The 10748-nt window shown below is 39.6% G+C and overlaps 2 protein-coding genes across 2 annotated transcripts; both read right to left on the bottom strand.

Moving 5' to 3' along the window:
- Positions 1–1640: 1640 nt before the first annotated feature.
- LOC116258407 (UDP-glycosyltransferase 83A1-like) lies at positions 1641–4354 on the bottom strand. Its single transcript, XM_031635543.2, has 2 exons — positions 3846–4354; positions 1641–2828 (listed from the first exon to the last, which is right to left on the bottom strand). Exons 1-2 carry the CDS (start codon positions 4330–4332, stop codon positions 1939–1941), a joined length of 1377 nt encoding a protein of 458 aa, XP_031491403.1. The 5' UTR covers positions 4333–4354; the 3' UTR covers positions 1641–1938.
- Positions 4355–6395: 2041 nt separating this feature from the next.
- Positions 6396–9719, bottom strand: LOC116259164 (UDP-glycosyltransferase 83A1-like). The gene is made up of 2 exons (XM_031636835.2): positions 9193–9719; positions 6396–7465 (listed from the first exon to the last, which is right to left on the bottom strand). The coding sequence occupies exons 1-2, from the start codon at positions 9677–9679 to the stop codon at positions 6576–6578; spliced, it is 1377 nt and encodes a 458-aa protein (XP_031492695.1). The 5' UTR covers positions 9680–9719; the 3' UTR covers positions 6396–6575.
- Between the last annotated feature and the right edge of the window lie 1029 nt (positions 9720–10748).

The raw sequence follows: 10748 nt of genomic DNA, 5'->3' as shown, positions 1-10748 counted from the left end.
AGAGAAGATTTATTAGCCATGTGATTTGTGGCCCCCGAGTCAACTACCCATTGCAAGTCTTGACCCTCAATGTTATTAACAATAGTAAGAGCCATACCCGTTTTGCTTGTGCCTTTGTTGCCTGAGGTAATTGAGATTTTGTCACTGAGGTAATTGAGATGTCAGCTGTCCTTTGAACTTGAAGATCCTTTATCATTTTTGCCAATTTGTCCTGAGTGATTTGGTTTTTCAATGAAGTGGTGGCCTGATTTACTTGACTAGAGTTGTTGTCCCTTTTATCTTGATTGTGACCCATGCTTCTAAAGGATGGACTCTGCCCTTTGTCAGGTTCCCCATGAAGGAACCAACAAGAATGGTGAGAGTGTCCATTCCTCTTGCAATGAGTACATTTGACCTTTCTATTGTCCTCAAGTTTGTATTTAAGGGACCTCTCACCGATGCAGCATAGGCATTAATGCTTGTTGCAAAAGAATTTTTGTCTTCATTTTGTATCTCTTGAGTGTACCCATAGCCTTATGCCTGGACTCTTCACGCATAAGCAAAGAAAAAACTGATGCGAGAGAAGGCAGTTCATGGGCCATAAGCATTTGACTATGTAGTTGTTCATAATCATTAGGCAGTCTGGCTAGAATTTCAAAGATGCGATCTTGTTCACATTGCCTTTTGGCCTTAGTAAGGTTTGTAGTCAATGGTGCATAAATGTCCATTTCATCCGAGATTGTTTCAAATGTACCAAGATACTCACTAATAGATGACATTCCTTTTTTCAAGCTGCCCTTCTTTTGTGCTAATTGATACATATGAGCAATATTGTATTGCTCACCGTAAAGATCTTTGGCACCCTGCCAAACTTCTTCGACGGTCTCTAAGAAAGTGAAACTGGTTGTGATCTTGAGCTCCATAGCATTTATCAGCCAGGATGCAACAGTGTCGTTGGTGGGCCCCAATTCATTGTATTTTGGTTCATTAATGGGAGGTTTCTTGATACTACCATCAATATAATATATCTTAGATTTTTCACTAAGAAATTGGGTGACTGCCTTAGAGCATGGCAAATATTTGAAACCATCAAGCAAGGTATTAGTAATTTTGAGACTCGGATACCTTGTTCATGAACAACAATCTTGTGGATCGATCCATTGTTGGTTTGAATTGATGGTAGCTTCATCGTTGTCATTCTTGGTTTCCCTTTCTTGCTACATAATGACTCACTGCTTGAAGATTTTTGCCTCACATGATCTTTTTACTGCTCTGATATCACGATAGAGTGAGATTTTGATTAAAAAGAAATGGTGGCACATAGTTTTACATGGTTCAGCTTTGCAGCTTACGTCCACGAGCAAGAAAGACCAATTTTCTTATTTTTTGTATATATGTCAATACAATTTTTCATGCCTTTATACATGAAGAGAGTTTAAAGAAAGAGAGGACAGAGTGAAGCACTCCCATAAATAAAATATATGTTGAGTGATGACCGTTGCTCAACTTTCTATGTAAGACTCTCCAAGTTGAGCTACGAAAAGATATGTTAATTGATCTTCTTGAGAACGTTGCAATTCTAACACGTCTTACTCGATTCCAATGGATTCTTCCTCCATTAGAAAAAAAAAAACATTTCCTACGCACAGTTTTATACCAAATTAGCAGTAATCAAGTGATAATTTTATTTCTTATTTTATTAACAGTTGAGGAACACAAATAGGAAATATTATATTATCAAATTTCGTAGACAAGAAATTGGACTATAATTAATCTACCATGTCTTGAAACCTACATTTTTAATTGGACCTCTTTCTCTATGACCAAACCTGACTTGGGTCTGGTTCCGATCTTCCTCTTGTCAACAGCCCGACCTCCATGAAAGCTAAAACAAGAACCAAATAAAGGAAAAGACAAGGAAAGAATTGGCCCATGCAGAAGGAAGCCAATCATAAGGCTTCATAGTTCACCTTTTATGACAGAGAGAAAATCATGGAATCTCCTAAACGATTCACCGCCCTCCATCATGATCATCTCACCCTGCTTCTTCAACTCAACGACCCTCTCTTTGATGCCATGATCACTTAACAAAGCCTCCAACTTGCTCTTGATTTCTTCCTTCGTAACAAGCTCATCACAGCCCTGTGTCAAGCTCAGTCCCACCTTCCAAATATGAACTATGTAACTCTGGTTCTGAAATTGGTCGCCAATGTAAGGCCAGCACAACATGGGCACTCCATTGCTCAGCCCTTCCATGGTTGAATTCCAACCACAGTGGGTTAGAAAGCAGGCCACAGATGGATGTGCCAGCACCTCCTGCTGCGGCGCCCATGCCACAACGAGTCCGTGCGTCGATATCCGGTCCACGAATCCTTCCGGGTACAGCGCATCTTCTTTCTCCATGACGCCCGGCCGGCAAACCCAGAGGAAGGGCCTGCCGGTAAGCTCGAGACCGAGTGCTAGCTCGTCAATTTGGCGCTGGTTGAGCATGGTAATGCTGCCCAGTGAGACATAAATTACTGTGCTGGAAGGCCACTGATCAAGCCAGTCAAGGCAGCTCCAGTCTTCCTGCCAGAATGAGGACGGTTGGTGCTTGGAATGGTTGGCTGAGACCAGAGGGCCGATGGGAACAACACCGCTGATGATCTCCAAGAATGGCCATTCGAGTTTGGAGAATGAGTTGCAGACTATGTGATCGACGCCTTTTATTGTTTCCACGCACTTGTGGAAGAACCGGAAAAGTGCCGAATTCATGCCGGAATTTCTCAGGTTCATCCAACATAAGTGAGCAGGATCCAGGGCTGGGCTTGCTTCCGAGAGTTGGATCGGTGCATCACTTTTAGGAAACCCTGCCACCACCAACAGATGTATCATTGGATTCTTCTTTTTGTGTCCATGACAAATTGTGAACTAATCAAAACCTGTGTTCAATTCTGTCCAAAGCATATATGTCTTTTAAACCATATACAATACAACCTGCATACAGGACATGAAATGAATTGAAGAATAATTTATCTTCAGACGAACGCATGAAAATAATACTAATCAAACTGTCTGCAATTTCTCAGTTGAGAAAAAAACGTAAGATTCAACAATTGGGTTCCTCGACATTGATCTTTAGCCGTTTTTTTTACTGTACATGTAAGGAACACAAATCATAATTCTTAGCTTTGGGAGAAAATGGAAAAGAAGATGAAAAGATGTTAAAACTGTGATTGAGAAAGTTAGAAGCCGGGAAACATGTCAAACGTGCACACAAAAAAATGGAATACATGGTCTGTCACTAGAGTCAAATTAGTTGTGATTGATCAAGAAAATATGCCTTATCCTATGAATTTCCCCTTGAAAAAGAAATTTAAGAAATTTGATGTTTTTTCCCAAAACATATCCTAAGGTCACAGGTCCTATCTCTTTTATCACCTAAATCTTTAGTTTGATAAGATTTTCTCCGCAGAACAACTTTAGAAGTTTGCGGCAAATCTAAGTACAAGCCCAAGTAATCCGTCTGCACAGATTTTGTACCCTAGCCCCAAAATTACAATCTTAAGAAACAGAGAGCTTTTCTTTCTGATTTTTCGGGGTTACCAGAGTTTTAATTTCCTGGCAGAGAAAGGATGGCTAAGAAACGTCTCCACTTGCTGGAAGAGGGTTCAGAAGCGGGGAAAGAAAAGCAATTATGATAAGCAGTAGCTTAAACTTTCTGGCCTACAAAGGCAATTCAATTTGTTGTCCTACACATATCTACACATTTCGAAACCGCAACTCGATCGTTCTCCCATATAAGCTCTACATTAAAAACTGAATTAATCGTCAAAAGGAGTAGATTTAAACTGAAACAATATAAAGAGCAAACAGATTCAACGTACCATTTTCATCTATGGTTCCAGAGGCAAGCAACAAAGGAATCTCTTTGAAGATGGCTAAGAACCAAGCGGAAGCCGGCCAGAACACCGCTCTCCTGATTTCTAGCTTCACTGCAACGCTCAGAAGATTACCAATCATGCCGTCGACTATCATGAACGTTATCTTTTCCTTTTCGTCCTCGTTGATCTTCAGAATAAGCTCTTCTAAGAACCTGGGCATGACATGGAGCATGGCATTCGACATTTCTTTGAAGTTCCATCGATCATCCTGAAAGTCCAGACCGTCCGGTATGGATGCCAAGCGTATCCTCTCACTGTACTCGCTGGGGAAGGTCTCTGGAAGCGACATCACTATGCGAGAGTGAAGGAAATCGGTATTGACAAAGGTGACCATGAAGCCTTCCTCTGCCAGGCGATGGGCGAACTCCATGAGTGGCTTGACATGGCCCTGTGCAGGATATGGGAGGAGCAGCACATGTGGTCTCCCCATTCTGCCAAGACCCTAATCTGCACTTCAGTCTTATATATATATATATACACCTGATGTACATTAAATTCTGATTAAGTCTTTCTCCTACCACTGTGCAAAGTTCTCAGTAAAAACCTTGTATTTTCCACATTCAAGTGACTTTGCAGAAAAATAAAACAGAAGCACCTCAATGAAGGGCTGTGATTTATCCTCGTATACTTCGTGCATCCGCATTAATTATTAGAAATTTTTCGTGATAAATTTGTTATGGTTCTACATTTGTTTAGCATTTTTTCATAAAAAAGTGTATGGCCGGTTTTGAAATTTACTGTAGTCTTTGTATATTAGAAAAGCATGACACTAGATTGGCCCAAAGTGATGTCAAATTTTTTGTTATTTTTTCCTCTACCACGTAGCCGAGAGAACAGGCGTCCAACTTTCTTCTTCTTTTTTTAAGCATTTTGTTTTTATGTTTTTTTGCTTTCGATAGTTTTTGTACAATTCAAGTTACAAGTTTGTTTTCTCTCATTTTATTGTTTTTGTCCTATTCAAGTGCCAACAAGCAGGTTTCCAGAGGGGACTGGATAGGAGACTTGTTTCCTTTCCTAACCATAGGTTTGGGTCGCCCTAGGAGTTTATTCCATAAGTATGTATGGTTTTTTGCCTTTGATTTACAAAAGATTGCCAGAAAGTTCTCTAAAACCAGAGTATTTTCCGTTACGAATGTCACAGAGATAGCACGATTTTAGAAGATCTTGCAATATATATGAGAAAATCAAATAACACATAAAAATAAAAAATAAAACATGAGATCTGGAAAATCTTACCAAAAATGAAAATGTCATTACAATTCTCGTGATTTTTCCCAAGATTTTAATTTTTTGATTTTTTTAATGTTTTCTATGATTTTTTTACTTTTTAAAAGTTATGTACATTTTTCTTAGATTTACTAACTTTGCCGAAAAAAAAAGTAACTGAAAAAAACATCACCGAGATTTTTGCAAAAATGATGTCCTTCACGCTTCTGTCGTTGCAAAAGCTAATCTTGCTAACAAAGAGTTTGCGTAACTGCTTTTCTGTTCTCCAAATAATCTATAGTGATATGTAAGAGTGCATTAATTAGCTTATATATGTTGAAGGAACTGCCTTCCTGATGCACTGTTTATTTAAGTGTACTAAAACCAGTGGCAGAACCAGATTTTTTATATGAAGAAATAACTGACACACCCGGCCATGTGTGCATGCAAAAGGTATGCACCAAAGGGGATGGAAGGTATTTTGAAATTTTTTATAAAACAATTGGTATTTTAGACATTTAACTTTTTTACAATTGTTTTTTACCCTTTTAGTTACTTTGTGTTATTTTAATGTAAACATTTTAGTCAGTGCACACCCTATGCACAAATTTAATGGAAGGTAGAAAGCATTTAATTTCTGCTTTTTAAAGTGTTGAGAAGAGCATGGTAGCCTCAATCAGAGCGGCCAGGTCTTCCCCGATCCCCGTCAATTACATTTTTCCCACACAGTTTTGATACCAAATTAACAGTAATAAAGTAATAATTTTCTTTCTTATTTGATTAAATAGTTGATGAATACGAAAGGGACAGATTCTAATATCGAATTTCTTGGACAACAAATTGTACCATAATTAATCAACCATGTATTGAAACTTTAATTTTTAATTGGACCTCCTTTCTATGACCAACTTAGAACCCGACTTGGGTCTGGCTCCGATCTTGTCCTTGTCAACACCCCAACCTCCATTAAAGCTAAAACAAGAACCAAATAAATTGAAAGACAAGTGGGTGGATTGCAGAAAGCATTCAATTTGTGCTTTTTACAGTGTTGAGGAAGAGGTTGGTAGGGTCAATCATAGCGGTCAGGTCTTCCTCGATCCCCAAGAATGCTTCCTTCATTAGCAGAAAGCAAATCACATTTCCTTTGGAAAGTTTTGGTACCACATCAACAGTAATCAAGTCAAAATTTTCTTCCTTGTTTTATTAAATAGTTGATGAACACAAGTAGGGCATATTCTAATATCCAATTTCATAGACAATAAATTGTACCACAATTAATCAACCACGTCATGAAACTTAATTTTTTAATTGGACCTCCTTTTCTATGGCAAAACTTAGAACCCGACTTGGGTCTGGTTCTGATCATGTTCTTCTCAACAGATCGACCTCCATGAAAGCTAAAACAAGAACCAAACAAAAGGAAAAGACAATGAAAGAGTTATCCCATGCACAAAGGCAGCCAAGGCTTCATAGTTCACCTTTTATGACAGAAACAAAATCATGGAATCTCGTAAAAGAGTCACCGCCCTCCATCATGCTCTTCTCGCCCTGCTTCTTCAACTCAAGGACCCTCTCTTTGATACCATGATCGCTTAACAAGGCATCCAACTTGCTCTTGATCTCTTCCTTCGTAACAAGCTTATCACAGCCTTGTGTCAAGCTCAATCCCACCTTCCACACCTGAACTATGTAAGTCTGGTTCTGAGCTTGGTCGAAAATGTAAGGCCAGCACAACATAGGCACTCCATTGCTCAGCCCTTCCAAGGTTGAGTTCCAACCACAATGGGTCAGAAAGCAGGCTACAGACGGATGTGCTAGCACCTCCTGCTGCGGCGCCCATCCCACGATGAGCCCGCGCCTCGATATCCGGTCCACGAATCCTTCAGGGTACAGCGGGTCTGCTTTGTCCATGACGCCGGGCCGGCAGACCCAGAGGAAGGGCCTGCCGGTGAGCTCGAGACCGAGTGCTAGCTCGTCAATTTGGTGCCGGTTGAGAAACGTGACGCTGCCCTGTGCGACATAGACGACTGAGCCAGCCGGCCACTGATCAAGCCAGTCAAGGCAGCTCCAGTCTTCCCACCAGAATGAGGACGGCTGGTGATTGGAATGGTTGGCTGAGACCAGAGGGCCGATGGGAACAGCACCGCTGATGACCTCCAAGAATGGCCGTTCGAGCTTGGTGAATGAGTTGCAGACTATATGATCGACGTTTTTTATTGTTTCCACGCACTTATGGAAGTACTGGAAAAGTAACGAGTTCATGCCGGAATTTCTCAAGGACATCCAGCACAAGTGAGCAGGGTCCAGGGCTGGGCTTTTCTCCGAGAGTTTGATCGGTGTATCACTTTTCCAAAACCCTGCCACCACCGACATGATATATCATCAGATTCTTGTGTTTTCTCCATGACAAATTATGAACTAATCAAGACCTACGTTCAATTCCGTCCAAAGCATATATTTCTTGAGAAAAATGTTGTAATTCTTTTGAAAAGTACACCTACTAGTTTTGATATCAATTATTTTATCAATACATACGATCATTTTTTATTATCACAGATCTCGGATCTCAAATCCATGCCTTTTACACTATAGCATGAATTTGAAATCCACGTTAAGGGTGGATGCTGGAATTTACAGTTTGATAAAACCGTAGCTTTTAGCTATGATGAATTTCAGATCTCCATGAATTTAAGATCCGTGAGGAATCCAATGCAACCTAAGTGATGCACCATTGTAGGAGATCTATTTTTGGGCTGAGGGTGGGATGGGACCTCTCATGTCTTCTTCTGGAGTAGGTGAGCTTGCCCCTAGATTGGCGTTCACATGTTGTGCATCTGCCAAATGAGCAGAATCCTTGTGGGCAAGGTCTTAACAATTAAATAATACAACAGGCACACAAGACGTGCAAGGAAGAAAATAATTTCATCTTTGAGACAAAGAATGCCAAGAAAATAATACTTAAAAAGTGTTGGCGGCTTGTCAATTGAGAAAAAAGTAAGATTGACATTAATCTTTAGTCGTTTCTTTGATTAGTACATATAAGAAAAAGAAATCATGGCCAGGAATTCCTACATTCTTCGCTTTGGTAGAAAAAGGAAAAGAAGATGAAAAGACGTTAAAACTGTGATTGAGAAAGTTAGAAGCCAGGAAACATGTCAAAAGTACACAGAAAAAATGAAATATATGGTCGGTCACTAAAGTCAAATTTCAAGTTGTCTGTGCATAATTAAGAAATGATTAGATGTGTTATCCTATGGATTTCACCTTGAAAAAGAAATTCAAGAAATTTTTCAGCTTTTTTTCCAAAACGTATCCTAAAATCAAAGGTTCTATCTGTTACATCACATAAATCTTTAGTTCGATAAGATTTTCTCTGCAGAAACATACATAATGAAGTTTATGGAATATCTAAGTACAAGTTGCAAGTAATGCTTGTGCTGTATAGTACTTCAATTTCGGGACTCCCCAATTTCCCTTGCCTTTAGGATCCAACTTTTTATGGTTTAGAAGTGTAACTCCCACGAGAGTCAGTGTGTTTCTGTGCCTTCGACAACACCCACATATCCGACCAACTAATTACAGTGAAGAAACAAGAATACTTTTTTCTGGCTACTAGGTTCGGTTAATTTCCTATCAGAGAAAAAAATGGCCAAGAAACATCTCCACATACTGGAAGTGCATTCAGAAGCAAGGAAAGAATAGCAGTTATGACAAAAAACAGCTTTAATTTTTTGGCCCCAAAAAGCACAATCCAATTCGTTGTCCTACACTCCCACGATATGTTCTGTAGAAATACAACTGCTCTAATAAGTCTTTAACTCATAATTGAATTGGAATGTAGGTTCCTGGGACAGAGACATAATAGATCAGAGACATAATAGATCGGAAACCCGAGATTTGAAAGAAAAAAAAGGAAGTCTTTTCGTCCATATTTCAAGAAAAATTATTTGGACATTCCAACTTTGATCGTTCTCCAATAATAGCGCCAACATTTAAAACTGAATCCGGAACTATCCAAATTAAACCTCAAATGGTGTAGATTTAAACTGAAACAAGATAAAAAACGAACAGATTTATAGTGTACCATTTTCATCTATGACTCCAGAGGCAAGCAACAACGGAATCTTTCTGAAGATAGCTAAGAACCAAGCGGAAGCTGGCCAGAACACTGCTCTCTTGATTTCTAGCTTCACTGCGACGCTCAGAAGAGTACCAATCATTCCATCAAGTATCACGAACGTTATCTTTTCCTTTTCTTCCTTATTGATCTTCAGTATGAGCTCTTCTAAGAACTTCGGCATGATATGGAGGAAGCCGTAAGATACTTCTTCGAAGTTCCATCGACCTTCCAGGGAGTCCACACCGTCCGGTATGGATGCCAAGCGAATCCTCCCACTGTACTTGCTGGTGAAGTTCTCTGGCAGCGACTTCACTATGCAAGAATGAATGAAATCGGTATTGACAAAGGTGACCATGAAGCCTTCCTCTGCCAGGCGATGGGCGAACTCCATGAGTGGCTTGACATGGCCCTGTGCAGGAAATGGGAGCAGCAGCACATGTGGTCTCCCCATTCTGGAAGACGTTAATCTGCACTTCAGGCTACAGTCTTCTAGTTCTAGTTGCCTGCAGAATCATCTATATATATATATACATATATATATATATATGTATATATATATATACGCTGATCTTCTATTCTTTTGAATGTCCCACGTACATTAAATTCTGGTTTCCTACCACTGTGCAAAGTTCTCCATAAATGGCTTTGCCCTTTAAGGTTATGGGAGAAAAATAAAACAGGAAGCAGCTCATTGAAGAGCTGGATATCACCTTGTTTTTTTTTTTTTTATCTTTATACAGTTCGACTATGTGCATTAATTATTTGAAGTTTTCATGATGGATTTGTCATGGGTCTACCTTTGTTTAGCATGTTTTTTTCAGCAAAAAAAAGTATGGCCCCTTTATCTTTGAAATCTATAGTAGTCTTTGTATATAATCACAACACTATATTGGACACAAATAGTCAGAACTTTACAAATGGTAATTTCTTAGTGGTTGAGAGTCGAAGCTTCTACCTTTCTTCTAATCCCAAAAGTACCAAACCTGTTTTCTAAGTCCTAGGTGATGCTTTTATATCCCATAACTTGCTGTTGGTGTCTTCTTTTTTGCAGTTTTTTTGCAGCATAAACAGTTTGACATTAAGAAGCTCGAAATGAAAACTGCCCCGCCCATCGATTGCATCAACCCATGAATCCATTCATAAGTCGGCACGTTAATGTTATTTGGTTGATTAACGCCCACGCATCAGCCACCTCTCTCTCACTCTCTCTCTTGTGGTCATGAGCTTTGGTCACGGGCATAAGGTGGTAAGGATCCTTCTTGTTTGTTCTTATTAGTACAAAAGGACAATGCTTTTCTTTTCAAACTTCACGTGAAGAGACTTACCTTTCAGAAGATGGAAAAAGACGATAGCTGCTATCAAACTACCTAGCTGATATAAAAGGATGTGTGAACATTAATTCATTTACAGAAATAATGTGAAGGAAGAAAGCGCACGGCATCGACCAAGGTGGAGGGTTGGACTTGTGGCCGCTAACTTGAAGTTACCCTTCTGTCCCTCATTTTATGCCTCTCATATGA

The sequence above is a fragment of the Nymphaea colorata genome, chromosome 8 (assembly GCF_008831285.2).
Source record: "Nymphaea colorata isolate Beijing-Zhang1983 chromosome 8, ASM883128v2, whole genome shotgun sequence".
Taxonomy (NCBI): domain Eukaryota; kingdom Viridiplantae; phylum Streptophyta; class Magnoliopsida; order Nymphaeales; family Nymphaeaceae; genus Nymphaea; species Nymphaea colorata.
The sequence above is the reverse complement of the archived record's forward strand: the minus strand, read 5'-3'. Positions and strand labels throughout refer to the sequence as shown.